Source organism: Portunus trituberculatus, chromosome 24 (assembly GCF_017591435.1).
Source record: "Portunus trituberculatus isolate SZX2019 chromosome 24, ASM1759143v1, whole genome shotgun sequence".
In the NCBI taxonomy this organism is placed as follows: Eukaryota; Metazoa; Arthropoda; class Malacostraca; order Decapoda; family Portunidae; genus Portunus; species Portunus trituberculatus.
In genome coordinates this window covers 8,346,763-8,366,424 of record NC_059278.1, presented here as the reverse complement: position 1 = coordinate 8,366,424, position 19,662 = coordinate 8,346,763, and the positions used below count along the sequence as shown (strand labels likewise).

Sequence of the window (19,662 nt, the reverse complement as noted above, 5' to 3'; positions counted from 1 at the left end):
GATAATCCTCATCGCTGCTACACGAAGCAGACGCCATTATCTCTAACTAGAGGCAATAGAACAGTTTCACCACGGCCGATACTAGAGAACTGATGTTCTTGGGGGGACTGTGGGAATAATATATGTCAAAGAATAGTGATTGGCTTTATAGTTTATGCATGAAAAATTAACTCTGATATTGATTGGGTAGTGGGGGGTATGGTTTTGTTACGCTGGGGTGGCTAAAAGTAACGCCTCCAGTGTTTGTTTGTTTATAGTGAACCACGTGGAGCATGAAAAAGGCAAAATCCGCACTCAGGCCACGGTTATACACGGAAATGTATTGGTGTGTATGCACTTGCATTGCGGCATCTTCTTGTACCACGAGGTCGCTTTTGTGCGTGGTACTCACGTACCACAAAACAGTCTTGCGGTATGGAAGGGGTTAATGAAAGTAAAAATTATGAAGTTAAACATTTAGGCAGTTTAATTTAAGTCATTATACTGTAATGTACACTAATGTATGTATGTACGTAACTTTATAATGTTGATGATCTTAGATTTATGAAGGGAGGGAGAGTGAAACGGGAAAGACACTAACCGGCAACCTGTGGAATGTAAACAAAGGGCACATCATTGTATCACATACAAAACTTATATGTACCACATTTCCACAAGACTTTCCATTTTATCCATTGTAGTTATGAGTTCAGGTGGTTCTTTTAGCTTGCAAGGAAGATACAGTCTCACCAGCCTTCTTAATAGAGTCTGCTGACTTGAAAATAGTAGAGACGGTAGATGGAGTCAAGATGGTGGCGAACAATGCTATTAGTTTTCTCGCCTCTCTCATGTTTGTAAATACGTAATATCCAGCTTCACCTCGAGAGTAAGAGACTTCCTGGTCTTCTTAGCAACGCTAGGCGACATTGCAGGGCGTTTTGGCAGTAAGTTGAGCGAGGGAATACTAGCTGCTGCTGACACTGTTATTGTTTTGAACAGGGCAGTGAGTGGTGCGCGTGTTGTCCATGAGAGGCGTTGATGTATTCAAAAGCCTGTCGCCTTGCGTGATACACACACACACACACACACACACACACACACACACACACACACACACACACACACACACACACATATCCAGGCAACCCCCGTTTAACGAAGGTTCACACAACGAAGGTTTAATTTTACTATCATCTGCTCGTTTAACGAACACCAAACTCGCTTTAACGAAGTTTTATCCAGGTAATTTTTTCCAAGTTTGAAAGCCCCGTTGTATCACGCAAGCCGACAAGCTTTTGAATACACCAGGAGCTACAAATACTAAGGCCTGCCTCAGGAGAAATTCTGAGACATCTGTAGAATCAAGATCAAGATTAAGATCAAGCCTCTCATGGACAACACGCACCACATAACGGCGTCAGCAGCAGGTCGTCTTCACTCGCTCAACTTACCACCAAAACGCCCTGCAATGTGGCCTAGTGTTCCTAAGAAGACCAGGAAGTCTCTTACTCTGGAAGTGAAGCTGGATATTATTCACAGACACGAAAGATGAGAGAAAACTATAGCATTGCTGGCCACTATCTTGACTCCATATACTGTCTCCACTATTTTCAAGTCAGCAGACTATTAAGGAGGCTGGTGAGACTGTATCTTCCTTGCAAGCTAAAAGAACCACCTGAACTCGTGACTCTACAATAGATAAAATGGAAAGCCTTGTGGAAATGTGGTACATAAGTTTTGTATGCGGTACAATGATGCGCCCTTTGTTTACATTCCACAGGTTGCTGGTTAGTGTCTTTCCCGTTTCACTTTCCCTCCCTTCATAAATTTAAGATCATCAACATTATAAATTTACGTACATACATACATTAGTGTACATTATAATGACTGAAATTAAATTTAACTACCTAAATGTTAAACTTCATAATTTTTACTTTCATTAAACCTTTCACTGTACTATGATGCACTCTCACTTTGCTTACTCTCAGTGGAAGTTCAAGTCAGGGGTTATAATTGGTTCGCTTAACGAAGTTTCGCTTAACGAAGTGTTTTTAGGAACATAACCCCTTCGTTAAGCGGGGGTTGCCTGTATATATATATATATATATATATATATATATATATATATATATATATATATATATATATATATATATATATATATATATATATAAAAGAGAGAAGACCCACAAAAGGTTATCTTCATTATATCCATTTGTGAAGTGGATATAATGAAGATAAATGTATATATCTTTCTCCTGTGTATGTATATATATATATATATATATATATATATATATATATATATATATATATATATATATATATATATATATATATATATATATATATATATATATACAGTAAGGTCTCGGTTTACGTTAGAGTTATGTTCCTGAAACATGACGTAAGTCGATTTTCTACGGAACTCGAGTTTCCGTACATTTCAAAGCATATTATGGAGTTTTCAACCAATCATTGTTTATGGTCATTCAGGTAAGTTAAAGGTTATATTGTTATATTATTTATAAGTATGTAGGAATATGAAACACAAACTTGTTTTTGTTGTTGATTAGGGCCACGAACGCGAAGGACTGCAGGTTGCAGAGAGGGGTGGATGCCTGAGGCCGCCAGAAGGGTGGGCAGGTCGAATGTTGTGACGCCCATGGTGGACAGCTGGGAGCATAGTGCAGTGTGGTGGGAGTAGAAGCGTGGGCAGCGTGGCAGGAAATGCAATAGGAAAGGGCAATAGGGATCAGCAGACAGGCGCAGACGGTACAAGTCAGCTGCAAGTGTTGTGTGGCCCAGGCGAAGGCTCCGGAGTTGTTATTGTTGTGATGGGTGTGCGAGCCCTCAAGGTCGTCAACCTCCCCGTTGTCATGGTAACGGGCTTCCCATTTTCTTCTTCCCTCCCTCACACACAGCTGCTGCCTCCCTTCTCATGTCTTTTAATTATGTCCTCTTTTTTCTTGTAGCGTAATGGTTTTCCTTTTCTTAGCATCACTGCTGTCACTAAGAAGTTTTCTCTTTGGTGCCATTGAGCAAGATACTAAGAACTTGAGTCAGTAAACGCAGAAGTAGGATAACACTCTTACCAGGGGCGACGGTGTGGTGGAAGTGAGGCAGGGTGTTATTGTATTCAAGCGTGAGGCGGGCGGTGTGGCGGGCAACCACCAACAATAACAATAAATCCCACACTTTATGATTTATAAATTTTCAATTTTTTTAATCTTAAATTGCCTTATAGTGGACTGACGTAACTACAAGTTTGACGTAACTCAAGACCGACGTAACCCGGGACTTTACTGTATATATACACACACACACACACACATATATATATATATATATATATATATATATATATATATATATATATATATATATATATATATATATATATATATATATATATATATATATATATATATATATATATATATATATATATATATATATATATATATATATATATATATATATATATATATATATATATATATATATATATATATATATATATATATATATATATATATATATATATATATATATATATTATACAGTAAGGTCGAGTTACGTCAGAGTAACGTTCCTGAAACATGACGTAAGTCGATTTTGTACGTAACTCGAGTTTTGTGCTTTCAAAGCATATTATCGAGTTTTCAACCAATAATTTTTATGGTTATTCAGGTAAGTAAAGGTTATATTGTTATATTGGTATATTATTTACAACTATGTAGGAATATATTGATTAGGGCATGACGAAGGACTGCAGGTTGCCGAGAGGGGCGGCCTGAGGCCGCCAGGAGGGTGGGCAGGTTGAATGTTGTGACGCCCAGGGCGGACAGCTGGGAGCTTTGTGGAGTGCGGTAGGAGTAGAAGCGTTATATAAGTAAAGGTTATATTGTTATATTATTTACAAGTATGTAGGAATATGAAACACAAGCTTGTTTTTGTTGTTGATTAGGGCCATGACGAAGGACTGCATGTTGCCAGAGGGTGGATGCCTGAGGCCGCCAGGAGGGTAGGCAGGTCGAATGTTGTGACGCCCAGGGCGGACAGCTGGGAGCGTAGTGCAGTGCGGTGGGAGTAGAAGCGTGGGCAGTGGAGCAGGAAATGCAATAGGAAAGGGCAATAGGGATCAGCAGACAAGCGCAGACGGTGCAAGTGAGCTGTGAGTGTCGTGTGGCCCAGGCAAGGCTCGGAGTTGTTATTGTTGTGATAGGTGCGTGAGCCCTCAAGGTCGTCAACCTCCCCGTTGTCATGGTAACGGGCTTCCCATTTTCTTCTTCACTCCCTTACACACAGCTGCTGCCTCCTTCTCATGTCTTTTAATTATGTTCACTTTTTCTTGTAGCGTAATGGTTTTCCTTTTCTTAGCATCACTGCTGTCACTCAGGAGTTTTCTTTTTGGTGCCATTGAGCAAGATACTAAGATAGTCAGCAAACGCAGATGTAGGAACACTCTTGCCAGGGGCGACAGTGTGGTGGAACTGAGGCAGAGTGTTATTGTATTCAAGCATGAGGTGGGCGGTGTGGTGGATAACCACTAGTGACGCCTGGTGGCCAACAATAACAATAAACCCCGCGCTTTACGATTTAGAACTTTTCAATTTTTTAAATCATAAATTGCCTTATAGTGGACTGACGTAAGTGCGAGTTTGACATAACTCGAGACCGGCGTAACCGGGACTTTATATATATATATATATATATATATATATATATATATATATATATATATATATATATATATATATATATATATATATATATATATATATATATATATATATATATATATATATATATATATATATATATATATATATATATATACAGTAAGGTCTGAGTTACGTCAGAGTAACGTTCCTGAAACATGACGTAAGTCGATTTTGTACGTAACTCGAGTTTTTGTACTTTCAAAGCATATTATCGAGTTTTCAACCAATAATTTTTATGGTTATTCAGGTAAGTAAAAGGTTATATTGTTATATTGGTATATTATTTACAACTATGTAGGAATATATTGATTAGGGCATGACGAAGGACTGCAGGTTGCCGAGAGGGCGGCCTGAGGCCGCCGGGAGGATGGGCAGGTCGAATGTTGTGACGCCCAGGGCGGACAGCTGGGAGCTTTGTGGAGTGCGGTAGGAGTAGAAGCGTTATATAAGTAAAAGGTTATATTGTTATATTATTTACAAGTATGTAGGAATATGAAACACAAGCTTGTTTTTGTTGTTGATTAGGGCTGCGAACGCGAAGGACTGCATGTTGCCAGAGGGGTGGATGCCTGAGGCCGCCAGGAGGGTAGGCAGGTCGAATGTTGTGACGCCCAGGGCGGACAGCTGGGAGCGTAGTGCAGTGCGGTGGGAGTAGAAGCGTGGGCAGTGGAGCGGGAAATGCAATAGGAAAGGGCAATAGGGATCAGCAGACAAGCGCAGACGGTGCAAGTGAGCTGTGAGTGTCGTGTGGCCCAGGCAATGGCTCCGGAGTTGTTATTGTTGTGATGGGTGCGTGAGCCCTCAAGGTCGTCAACCTCCCCGTTGTCATGGTAACGGGCTTCCCATTTTCTTCTTCACTCCCTTACACACAGCTGCTGCCTCCCTTCTCATGTCTTTTAATTATGTTCACTTTTTCTTGTAGCGTAATGGTTTTCCTTTTCTTAGCATCACTGCTGTCACTCAGGAGTTTTCTTTTTGGTGCCATTGAGCAAGATACTAAGATAGTCAGCAAACGCAGATGTAGGAACACTCTTGCCAGGGACGACAGTGTGGTGGAACTGAGGTACGTAGAGTGTTATTGTATTCAAGCATGAGGTGGGTGGTGTGGTGGATAACCACTAGTGACGCCTGGGCCAACAATAACAATACACCCCGCGCTTTACGATTTAGAACTTTTCAATTTTTTAAATCTTAAATTGCCTTATAGTGGACTGACGTAAGTGCGAGTTTGACATAACTCGAGACCGACGTAACCGGGACTTTACTGTATATATATATATATATATATATATATATATATATATATATATATATATATATATATATATATATATATATATATATGTATATATATATATATATATATATATATATATATATATATATATATATATATATATATATATATATATATATATATATATATATATATATATATATATATATATATATATATATATATATATATATATATATATATATATATATATATATATATATATATATATATATATATATATATGAATGTGTCTATTGTACTGTTGTCTAAAATACATTGAGGAAACCTGTTCCAGTCCTTTATGGTGTATGGAAACTGGAAAATATGAGTGCTTTTATGTGTCTGTGTTAGTGTGATATGTTTGGTATGCAGTTGTGTGTGTTACAAGTATGTTCAATTTTTGTGCTGTGTCGGTATGTTTATGTTGATCAATGTCATTGTGATTGTTTGTGGTTTTTTACATACATGTAAGTCTGTGTGTTTATCTGTGTATGTGAAGAGAATCCTTGTTTATTTGTTGTTTTAAACGTGTAATGCCAGGTGTTAAAGTGTAATTGTTTGTAATGGATCTTGCCTCCTTGGTGCTGATTTGCTCTAACCTATCAATGTTGGTGCTGTTTTAGTGTGCAGCCTACCGGGGTACATATTTATAATTTAGCGTGTGGTCTACTATAATATTTACATTTTAGTGTGGAGTCTACCAGAATAAATAATTGTGTGCTAAAACATTTATTAATTCATATTTTAATACACAGAAAACCAAATAAATCATGGTGAAAAACATTGATGTTAATTAATATCTTATTATACAGAAAACAAAACAAATCACGATAATAGTTATAAACCATAAAATATACCTACACAAAAGAAACCAATCATTACATATATATCCTTTAGTAATATACATTTCATATGTCATTTGAAAATGCCATAAACAAATCTGCATTTTATTTGTAGCACTTTTCAGTAAAAGTGATCAAGGCGTGATTACAGCAACTCAATACTAATGCCTCTTACTATTTTCTTTAAAATGCATACTTTGGCATCCAACCATGCACATTCAATCGCTTGCATGTTTGATGCTGTCACTGGATCCACATAATATTCTTGATGTTTCACTGTGAAATGGCAGTAACCAATGGCATTTAGATTTGCACACGCAGTCTCTTCATCTAAATGAATCTCTGAGCCCAGTTCACATTCTCAATCAATGATGGATATCAGAGTGTCTCTGTCACAGCACTGCATATGAAAATACCAACAATCAGAGCCTTGCTTTAAACCAAAAACCCAAGGCCCATCATTCCTTCATTCATGTCCTTTGTTTTGTATATTTGTATTTGACCTTTTATGTGGTTCAAGGGGTTAATGAAATTAAACATGTAAAGTTAAGTATGAGTTGGGTCAAGTGAGGGTCAAGCACTCTTCAGTAAAGTCTTGTAATTCTTCCAGGTTGGGTTGGGTCAAGTAACCTGAGGTAAACTGCACCCTTATAGGAAGGTATGCCCCACTACAGTAGTAGACCACACACTAAAGTGGCACTTCAATGTTTCTGTGTGTATGTAGGTCTCACACTGTGGAACTGTATTCAATTATTGGTCTGGCAAGTGTATTGTATGCTATGTTTTTTATATCATGTGTACAGCTGTGTAAGTTTCTCCTCAAGAACCCCAGTGTTCAGTTGACTTTAGAGCAAATTGAATGTATGAGTGTTGAATTTCAGGTTTGTAGAAAGATGAACACCAAGGTACAAGTATTTATATGTCTGAACAGATTCTAGTTATGTATTATGGAGGGTGTATGTGTGCTGGATGGAATTGTATGAGCATGTGAAGTGTAACAGTTTACATTTGTCAAGTCAGAAATGCATTTGCCAGATGTATTCCCACTGTTGAAGGGCATCCGAGTCCTGTTGGAGGAGTCTGCAGTCATCACTGGTCTTTACTGCTCTGTACAGTAGATTGTCGTCAGCACATAGTCTTGTGGAAGAATTAGGTATTGATAGTGGAAGTTTACTGATATTTAGTAAGAATAGAAGGGAGCCTAAAATAGTGCCTTGGGGGACACCTAAAGAAACAGAAATAGTGTTAGATGAAGAATCGTCTAGTAGAACATGTTGAGTCCTGTTTGTCAAAAATGTTGTGATGGAGTGAAGAAGTGGTCTGGAAATAGTGTAGTATTTTAATCTAAGTGTCAATCTTTAGCGAGGGATTTTGTCAAAATGCTTTGGCAAAATTTATTACTATCCTGTCAACTTGTTTAATGGCATATTGGTCAAGTTGTCCTGTAATGTTGTGGAATGTGGTAATGAGCTGTGATTCACATGTACATTTTGGGCTGATAACCATGCTGAGTGTTGGTGAGGATGTTGTTTGTGGCATGATGATTATTATGTGTATGTATATGTTAAAAATTTTACAAGGAATCAATGTTAATGAGATGAGGCAAATATTAGTGCATGTCTCAAAATGAAGCATGCACTAATATTTGCCAAAAGCCAGTCAGATGGTAGTGTCATAGAGGATCTCTAGAGGGATTGTATATAGATAGTGTGAAGGATGGGGGCAAGGAAGGAAACTCAGGATTTAAATATGAAAGCTGGAATATTTTAAGGCCAATAGATTTGGTAGTATCAAGTCTTTCCAGAAATTTTTGGATGCCATCAGTTGTAATGTCTAAAGAGGATATGTTGGGGAAAGGACTATTTAGCATGTTAGATATTTGGCAATTTTCTTCTGTGTATACTGAATGGAATTGTGTGTTGAGTAATTGTGCTTTAGATTCTGGTGTGGTGATTAAAATGTTATTGTTGTATTTAAGGGATGTTATAGTTGGTGTTCTGTCTATGAGTCTTAAAAAATTTGAAAAGTTTCTTTTATATTTTTTACATTGTCTTCGAGATAATCAGCTATGTGTTTGTGTTCTGCAATATTTTTGGTGTTTCAAATACACAGACCAATTTTTCTGTTGCATTGTGTATCTGTGCCCATCTGTAGAGTCCTTGTTTCTTGTGGTGTTGTTTGCACTGTTCCTTAGAGAACCAAGGAAGTGTGTACCTAATTAAGGATGTTTTTTGTGCTATGTGTGTTCATGGCAGTGTGTACGTATAGTGCACTTCTGGTTATTCCAGTTCAAGAAAAGAAGGCTTGAATAAGGATCTGTAGCAAAAAAGTTAAGCAGTGAGCAGTCTTGTTTGATTTTGTCTATGTCAGCTCAGGAATAGAGCAAAATTTGTCTGGGTCACTATTTTTGTCTGGTCAGTCTGAGATCAGTGTCAATAATTAATATGTCATGGTCACTGAGCCCTGGGACAACCTGAGTAGTATTTGTTATGTTAAGTATGTTGTTTGTGAGGAGATCTAGTGTGTGTGATGTTATAAAAGGTTGTACCATGCTACTGTGGCCATTGAGGCATGTTAGTGTTTGTGTCGGCGTTGGCTGGAGTACTGTCTGAGAGTGAAAATGTATTCATGATGTCAATGAATGTGTTGTGTAATTGGTGTCTATTTGTGTGGGGAATAATGAGGTTGGGAGTGTTTACATCAGGAGGATCAAGTGGGAATATAACAGTCGAGTCAATGTTAGGAAGATTAAAATCACCTGAAATCCAGATGTGTTTGTCTGCCTGTATGCATGAAAGAGAATGTTGAAGGTTGTGTATGTAATCAATATTAGTAGAAGGAGGTCTAGAAAGCTGCAAAATAGAGATTTACAATTCGAGATTTGTTGTTGAACCTAGCTGATTTCACAATCTATGTCAAAGTCTGGCCTATGCTTAACACAAAGACCTGCTTGGTGGCAGTGAGATCATGCCACCTTTGCTTAGGTCTGTTGAATGGTCTTTACAGAAAATAGTTATATTAAAGGGAGATGGGAAAGATTCATTACTGGCATTGTCAGGTGTCAACCATGTCTCAGTTCCTACTATTGTGTCGGAATTATGGGTTTTTATTAGGTGCTGTAACAGGCTGTTTTATTTATTATACTGCAAAAATTTATTGTTAGTAATCTAAGAAAATTGGGGTTTTGATGTGGGAAGGGAACTTTGTGGTGTAGGAGATGATGGTGGTGGCAAGGGACAAGAGGAGGAGGATAGAGAAGGTTATGGGGAGTCAGAAAAGGAAGGGAAAGAATATGAAAAAGAGGAAGAAGCATGGCTGGGGGATGAGTCAATTCTATCAATGTTAGTGTTGATAATGAAGGGTGAGTGAGTAGTCTAGTCAGGGTCAGGGGTGTAGGGGACATCCATCCATATGTGTGTATTGATAGGCCTGGGTGACAAAGATGGAGCTTGGTTATGAGCTACATGCTATTGAATGTTTGGGGCTTGAGAGGGGGGAAGGTGTTGCATAGTAGAGTTGTTCGTGTTGTGATGATCTAGTGAGCTGAAAGAGTTGTGTAGTGGTATAGGGGAAGACGAGAAAAATGAGCTTGAGAAATTAGGGAAGCCATGATTAATGCAGATCCACAAAACACTACTGTCAACTAGTATCGTGTAAGTATGCATAAATGAGCCAATGCAGCAGACATGAAACCAGCCCGCATGCTGGGATTGGTCATGACACGAATCACCCTGAATGGCCCTCTTCTCCCACCTCACTGCCTTGCTGTATAGCTGGCAAGGGTACTTGAGGCAATAAGGACTGGGATTGAGCATAGTGCCTATATCTCCTTAAAGAACTAACAGGAGAAGGATAGTGTCTCATTTTATGTGTACATATTTGTATTGTTGGTGTGGTGTTTTAAACAACTGAGCCACAGTGTGCCCATGATTGTTTTGTATAAGTGCTTGTTTGTGATTGTTGTAGTAGTGTTGTTTGTGATCCCAGTTTAGGGAGCTTTAGGGAGATGGTGGCGGAGTGGATAAAATGGTGAATGTGGGATCTGTCATGCAATTGCCAGGTCAGATATTATCACTGGTCCACTCTTCCATGCAATTGGATCAAACTAGTTGAATGGCACATGGACATTAACACTGACACAGAATTTTAGCATCATTTATGGCAACAACTGTGTGTCACCCGTCATAGCCCTGAGATGCATACCACTGTGTCACCCATCATAGCCCTGAGATGCGTACCATTGTGTCACCAGACGTAGCCCTGACATGTGTACCACTGTGTCACCTGTCATAGCCCTGAGATGCGTACCACTGTGTCACCCGTCATAACCCTGAGATGCATACCACTGTGTCACCCGTCATAGCCCTGAGATGTGTACCACTGTGTCACCCGTCATAGCCCTGAGATGCGTACCACTGTGTCACCCGTCATAGCCCTGAGATGCATACCACTGTGTCACCCGTCATAGCCCAGAGATGCGTACCACTGTGTCACCGGACATAACCCTGAGATGCGTACCACTGTGTCACCCAATGTAACCCTGAGATGCGTACTACTGTGTCACCCAACGTAGCCCTGAGATGCGTACCACTGTGTCACCCAACATAGCCCTGAGATGTATACCACTGTGTCACCCAACGTAGCCCTGAGATGCGTACCACTGCATCACCCAACGTAGCCCTGAGATGTGTACCACTGCGTTACCCGTCGTAACCCTGAGATGAATTGATCTTTTTCTTGTCATGACTCTTTAATTTTTGGGAGCATAAGGGATATAATACATTTTTGCTTGTGCCATTTTTTTTTTTTTTTTATTTATTTTACTTGTTTTTTATATTTTGTATTTAACTTTAAAAGAAACAAGAAAAAACATTGATGATACCAGTACTATATCAACTGTTGCTTTATTGGGCACAGGAAGTGATATAGTAGGTGGTGTGTTGTAATTTATCATGTGCATGTGAGACTTTATGGATCATTCTTCTGCAGGTGCATGAGTGTGCTGGCCAGGGATCACCATGGGAGCGCCATGTCCCCACCAACATGTCATTGATAAGAATTTCAGCGCCAAGCTTCTAGCTGAGAAAAAGGAGGTGTGTACATTGTTTCTCTGCTTTGCTTGGGAAGCAATTAGGTTATTGATGGGCTTTTAAGATTAAAGTTGCTTTTTTCTTTTATATAGTTTCTGGTCACTACCAATCATTAGTGTTTCTTTACACCATTTGATCTGAGAATTTATAATTCTTAGATGGCTTAGTTTATACTGAGGAGGAGTACCAGTCTTCAGGGGGTTTCTTTATATACAGTATATACATATGTACAAGGATGCAATATGTACAGATACTAGCTGGAAGCTCATAACTACAAAAACACAACTGTATTGTCAGTGAAAAAATAATATATATACAAATCAATGGGTGATGTTGAGAAGCTTAAAATGGTGACAAAAACCGTATGCATGCCCTTGACAAAAAAATGCTTCCCATGTGTAGGTTCAGTTTATTAGAAATTACATAATTTGTGTGAGGGTAAACGGGAGGCCATGATCTCTCGCCCTCAAAATATATGATGTTAAGCCAGGAACAATTGGACTAGCCCTTTTGGAAAGGAAAACAATATAAAATAGAATGAGTGTATTAACACCAAAGAGACAATATGATAAATAACCGAACCACTGCTGTCGTGTGCAAAGAGACGGCGTGCTTAGTCACTGGGGTTGGGTGCACCGGTGAAGATCCACTCAGCAATAAGCCGGGAGGTGAAGTCCAGAAGCTGGAGTGCGGCAGGGAGACGACAGCGGTAGCAGGTGGAGGTATGGAGAGAAGCAGCAGGAGCCCAGGCTGGCTGCTTTTCCAGTGAGACGAGGAACCAGCTTGAAGAGAGGTGAGGTGTTCACCAAGGGACAGTGTGCTGGTGTCTGTCTTGGTTTCAAAACCCGGATCCAATTGTAGCCTCGGAAAGGGAGGAGCCAAGGCCAGTAGCAAAGCCTCATGGTACTGAAGCTTCATGGTACCAGAGATCCAAAACTTAACAAGGGTCGGCCTAGGGGTATAACGAAGCCGGCAGAGTGTATAGTAACTACCGAGGCAAGGTAGTTTAGGAAGGGAGGAAGAGCCGGCACGACGTATCTCCCTTATATCCTCACATGACCCCCCAAACAAGAATCTGCTGCAAGTAGATTACACTATATTAGTAGGATCAACAGGATCTACTTAGCGAGTCAGCACCTAGATTATCTTTTCCTGCCACATGGACGTCTCTGAATTTGTAGGCCTAATGAAGTAGTCCCATCATTCTTGCCTTTGAAGGTAGACAGGTATAACAGAGGCTTGTGGTCAACCTCCAAGATGAACTCCTTACCGCAAAGGTAGAAGTCAAACCTGTTGATGGCAAAGATGGTGGAGTACCGGGTTTCATGGTCAAGTAGCTTCTGGCTGGCGTAGGCAACGGGATGGGGACAGTCGTTGTAATACTGCAGAAGGATGGCTCCAATCCTGCGGCTAGAGGCATCAGTTCTCAGAACGAAGACGAGATCTGGGTTCGGCAGATGGAGGACTGGTGGGCAGACCAACAAATCTTCACTCCAGACCAAGGGTTCGGGAGCAGCCTTCTTGAGAAGATTGGATAGGGGGCTGGTGTATTCAGCTGCCTGAGGAATAAACATGCGATAAAATGACACAAGTCCAAGGAAAGCTTTGAGAAGCTTCTTGCTGGCAGGTGGAAGCATGGCAGAGATATCCTTCGTCTTGTCATGTTGAGGGTAAAGGTTTGGCCCGTCAACGATAAATCCGAGGTTGTGGATGGAGGAGACGCCAAAACGACACTTAGATGGCTTGATGGTGAGATGATGTTCTCTCAGCTGTTGAAGAACGCCTCGCAGAACTTGAAGATGTGTAGGCCAGTCCTTGGAATAGACAAAAATATTATCCAAATAGAAGGAAACGTTGGAGAGTCCAGCGAGTACAAGGTGCGCGAGGCGGATGTAGGTAGCACAGGCAGTAGAGAGACCGAAGAGCATACGACGAAACTCCATTAACCCAAGGTGGGTTGGAAAGGCAATGAGAGCTTTGGTCCTGTCGGTAAGAGATACTTGATAATAAGCCTTACACAGATTTAACTCGCTGAAATACTTGGATTCTGATAATTTATATAAGTCTTCAGTAATGTTGCCAGTGGATTCTGCATGGAAAACAGTGATGGAGTTTAACTGACGGTAGTCAATAGCCATACGGTAGGACTTGTCTGGTTTCCTTAGCATTACAACAGGAGAACAGTGGGGAGAGAATGAACGTTGAATAATCCCCTGTTGAAAGAGTGTCTCAACTTCCTGTCTGAAAGATGGCTGGAGATGAATAGGGACTGGATACACCTTACTAACTCTGCACTTGATCGGTCGTGGTAAGAGTGATGTCATGTTCCAAGGTAGTGCAGTGACCTGGAATATCAGAAAATATATCCGTAAATTCACCCAAAAGATCTTCAATACTGGAATGCTGTTCCCAGGTGAGGGCTTCTCCTACATGAGGCCGAGGATTAGAGAAGTCCTAGGAGCTCTGTGTTGTCGGGGTGTGGAACACTTCATCGGGAAGTGGCTCCTCAATAACGGTTGGTCCATCCTTCCCGGGTGCCGAGAGTGCTTCTAGTGTAGTAGTTTCATCCAGGACCTAAACACACTGGACTTGGGCTTGGCGATGGTATTTCTTTAAAATATTAATATGGAAGACTTTAGGCCCTTGGGGAACATAAAAAAAATAGTCAACCTTACCCCTTGTAGAGGTGGCTGCTTACCTCAGCATTTTGAACGGCAATCTTGCTGCACTCCTTCAGTTTCTCTTGAAGCTCTAGGACACACTGGAAGCTGGTCCGTTCGTCTTGTGGGAGTGTCTTGTCTTCCCAGAGGTCACGGAGCACGGAGAGAGGACCACAGACGCTGTGTCCATAGAGTAGCTCGAAGGGCGAGAATCCTGTCCTGTCACTGGGAGTTTCTCTAAGGGCAAACAAGGTTGGTAATAGATATCTATGCTAGAGATGTATCGATACCAAAATTTTGGCCGATTCCGATACCAATACCACCTAATTGGGCCGATACCGATACTACTACCGATACCGATACCACCGATACCGATACTACTACTTATAGTGATTACTGCACTGGACACCAGGATGAGTTGGTGGACGGCGAGCGTTATCAGATGGGAGGCTTTGTTTTGGGGGATGCTGTAAGGCATTCTGAGAATGTTTTGAAGCCATTTGCAAAGGTAAATTACTCAGTAATTGGAATGAATATCTTCTCAGTCTTCTGATTCTTGTCAGTTGTTTTAAATTCTTACTTCTTACTCCTTTATCGACCATTTGGTCTTGTGCATTTTCATTATTAATTTTATTGACGATATTTTGGCGATCAAAAATATTTTTTAAATTATTAAAATTGTAAAACAGACACAAAATATTAGCAAAAGAAACTCATTTTGTTGTGTATGTTTCTCTTTAATTAAATCTGACATCCTTTGATATTAATTCATTAGACATTAGTAGACCAATTCAGAAAAATGAGCTTTCACCTAATCTTTTCAATTAAATAGAAAAAAGTTTAGTTTATTCTAAATTTCTAGTGTATTGCTATGATCTTAAATAATTAATATGCAACAAATTATACACAATGCACATGATTACAAAACAGAATCGTTACTTTCTTAGTTATGGAATTTTTACATCCTTAGGTTAACACAACTCAAAAATTAAACTTGCATTAAAATTAATATACATATATAATTCGAGCTTCCACCTATTCCAGTATGATATCTTGGAAAAGGTTAGCAGTAGCACTGTTAATTATAAATCAAATAAGAATATGCTGTTATATACAATAATGCAAAATGCCTAACTAATATACGAGTATATATATATATATATATATATATATATATATATATATATATATATATATATATATATATATATATATATATATATATACAGTCAATCCTCGGCTATCGCGACTTCCGCTATTGCGTTTTATTGCTATCACGCACCCATGAAAAGCTGCTAAAATTTCATTATCGCGACCTCAGATGCCTGCTATCGCGCGCCCAGCCATGACATCATGGGATATCTGAGCGCTCATTGGCTAAAAACCGCCTTCCCGCCAAGATCAATTCGGCTATCGCGTTTTCGGCTATAGCGATGCTATTTCGGCCCCAATTAGGCGCGATAGCCGAGGGTTAAGTGTATATATATATATATATATATATATATATATATATATATATATATATATATATATATATATACAGTAAGGTCTCGGGTCACGTCGGTCTCGAGTTACATCAAACTCGCACTTACGTCAGTCCACTATAAGGCAATTTAAGATTTAAAAAATTGAAAATTTATAAATCGTAAAGCGCGGGGTTTATTGTTATTGTTGGCCGCCAGGCGTCACTAGTGGTTATCTGCCACACTGCCCACCTCACGCTTGAATACAATAACACTCTACGTACCTCAGTTCCACCACACTGTCGCCCCTGGCAAGAGTGTTCCTACATCTGCGTTTGCTGACTATCTTAGTATCTTGCTCAATGGCACCAAAAAGAAAACTCCTGAGTGATAGCAGTGATGCTAAGAAAAGGAAAACCATTACGCTACAAGAAAAAGTGGACATAATTAAAAGACATGAGAAGAGAGGCAGCAGCTGTGTATAAGGGAGTGAAGAAGAAAATGGGAAGCCCGTTACCATGACAACGGGGAGGTTGACGACCTTGAGGGCTCGCGCACCTATCACAACAATAACAACTCCGGAGCCTTCGTCTGGGCCACACGACACTTGCAGGTCATTTGCACCATCTGCGCCTGTCTGCTGATCCCTATTTCCTATTGTATTTCCTCCTCCGCTGCCCACACTTCTACTCCCACCGCACTACACTACGCTCCCAGCTGTCCACCCTGGACGTCACAACATTCGACCTGCCTGCCCTCCTGGCAGCCTCAGGCGTCCACCCCTCTGGCAACATGCAGTCCTTCGCGTTCGCGGCCCTAATCAACAACAAAAACAAGCTTGTGTTTCATATTCCTACATACTTGTAAATAATATAACAATATAACCTTTTACTTATATAACACTTCTACTCCTACCGCACTCCACAAAGCTCCCAGCTGTCCCGCCCTGGGCGTCACAACATTTGACCTGCCCACCCTCCTGGCGGCCTCAGGCCCCTCTCGGCAACCTGCAGTCCTTGGCGTTCGCGGCCCTAATCAATATATTCCTACATAGTTGTAAATAATATACCAATATAACAATATAACCTTTACTTACCTGAATAACCATAAAAATGATTGGTTGAAAACTCGATAATATGCTTTGAAAGTACAAAAACTCGAGTTACGTACAAAATCGACTTACGTCATGTTTCAGGAACGTAACTCTGACGTAACTCGGGACCTTACTGAATATATATATATATATATATATATATATATATATATATATATATATATATATATATATATATATATATTCCAAATCATTTTGTTGGATTCTCAATATCTGAAGTTTGACATTCTTAGATTATAGTTCAAAAACATAAGCTTTTCACCTGTGTGAACTTTGTGTGAGTGGAGGAGCAGCGTCTGACTGAGAGACAGTGAGAATGCGTGGTGACTCATGACCGACCGTGTGACAGGACGCCGGAGTTCAACCTATACGCATTTCATACACGTCCAATTTAGAGGTTGTGGCTTATTACTACAGAAAGCAGTATTCTATGACATACGGTAATCACCATGGAAACTTAATACGCCGTATTATATTAATTTGGTATCATCAATATCTTATATCGAATATATCACTAAGTAGTAAATTCCTTTTAGGTATCGGAAGTATCGGCATAAAATAAGCCGATACCGATACCCAAAAAATTGGCCGATACCGATACCGGTATCGGTACATCTCTAATCTATGCCACTCATGTGGTTTCTCACTGTAGAGCTTCTTTAAGATGGATTTTAAAGGGCTATACAACCTTTGGACGTGACTGTTGCCATTGGGATGATAAGGCATATTAGAAATTGGCTTGACCCCGAGTAGTGGATGTAGTTCTTCCATCAAGGCCGAGGTGAACTGTGTTCCATGGTCGGGCAGGACTTCACGAGGGATGCCAACTCTGGAAAAGATGGTGAGGAGAGCTTCGGCCACTGAAATAGAGTCCTTTAATGGAAGAGCCTTGGGGAATCCTGTGGAGAAGTCTATGAGAGTCAAGATATATTTATGGCCAGCAGATGATGGAGGTGAGAGGGGTTCAACCAGAGATCTATTGCGACCCGAGCAAAGGGTTCGGTAACAATGGGCATAGGCTACAGGGGGGGCCGGCTTTACTCGTCCCTTTTGAGAAAAGCGCTGGCACTTGTCGCAAGAACGGCAGTGTACTCTGATGTCAGTACCCATTCCCGGCCAGAAGAATTGGTCAGCAACCTTCTGTTCCGTCTTGCGATGAGAGTAGTGACCAGCTAAGGGATTTTCATGTGCAATATTCAATATAATTGGCCAACACTTCCGTGGAACAACTAAACATAGTTTACCCACCTTCTCTGGATGGCGTGAAGAAAGACACTTCTGATAGAGGAGTCTGTCTTGGAAAAGAAACTGGAAGGTGGATTTGTTCCGGACTTGGTCTATCTCTCCCGTTGCAGCGTTGGTGCGGGCGATGGTCAGAGTGTCACAGGACCTCTGAAGATGGCCAAATTCCTCAGGAGTGACAGATAGAGGCTGGCGATCCGGGAGATGAAGTGGGTGGAGGCCCTTCATCCTAGTGGTCGAGGCACAAGTCTCCACAGCACACTGATGAAGTAACAGGAGGTAGAGAGTCCTGGGAGACAGATGAAGTAACAGGAGGCAGAGAGTCCTGGGAGACAGAGCAAGGCTTTGAAAAACTCTGGACTGGAAGTGTTACTGCAGAGGCAGACGAGAATCATGGAACTGAAACTAGCTCATCATAACTGAAGGTAGGACATGGTTCTTTTGGTGTATGAACCCCAGGGACATTACCAATTAGGACACTGGCAAACTTGATGGGAGCTCGGACCGCGTCAGTCCAACCTTCAAAGTAAGGACACTTGATGTAGCATTGGACGATAGGAAATGTATCAACACGGCCCAGGTAGTCAGCAACGTGACAGGAACGGCAGTTGCTAATGTCAGCATCAGGTAGAACTTCCTTTGGAATCACGATACAGGAACAGCCAGTATCCCTAAGGATGGAAGATGTCCATGATCCATTAACGGTGCCTGAAAAAAGGTGCTGAGGAACACGGTGATCAGAGAGGCAAAATCCTACCATGAAGGGTTGAGATGGAGAACTCTCCTTGAAGGCACGTGGGTTCCTGGGGCACCAGGGTCTAATGTGGCCTAACTCACCACATCCATGACACTATGTAGTGGAAGAAGTTGGTGAAGGTGACGAGTGAACAGGCGGTGTTTTCTGGAGAGGAGGCTTGAAGGATCGTGAAGAAGACCTGAAGGAGGGTTTGATGGTGTTGTGTGCCGATTCCCAGTCATCAGCTAGCTGCACTGCTTGGTCAAGAGATGAAGGTCTGTGTTCTCTGATGAAGGTGCGGAGGTCAGGATTCAGCGAAGCCAAGAACTGGTCGAGTAGCATGAACTTCTTTAGGGAATAGAAGTTTTCCTGAACTTGGGAAGCCTCCAACCAGCTCTGAAATAGACGGGTTAAATGAACTGAAAACTGGGAGTAATTTTCACCATCTCGAATTTTAGCGTTGTGGAAATCAAGGCGATATCCATCTGCTGAAGTCTTCTTAAATCCTGTCAGCAGACTTCTTAAGAGCA

General features: G+C 40.7%; 1 protein-coding gene across 7 annotated transcripts in view; it reads left to right on the top strand.

The window, feature by feature from the left end:
- Nucleotides 1-19,662, top strand: part of LOC123508248 (ubiquitin carboxyl-terminal hydrolase 33-like) — a 98,025-nt gene that overhangs the window by 9,558 nt on the left and 68,805 nt on the right. For 6 of the 7 annotated variants that reach the window (XM_045261814.1, XM_045261815.1, XM_045261813.1 and 3 more), the window contains exon 2: nt 11,817-11,920. In XM_045261814.1, the coding sequence (XP_045117749.1) occupies nt 11,846-11,920 (75 nt within the window). In that variant the 5' untranslated portion in view covers nt 11,817-11,845. Of the gene's footprint in view, nt 1-7,464; nt 7,486-11,816; nt 11,921-19,662 lie in introns of those variants that run through there. The other variant, XM_045261812.1, reaches the window with a different exon arrangement.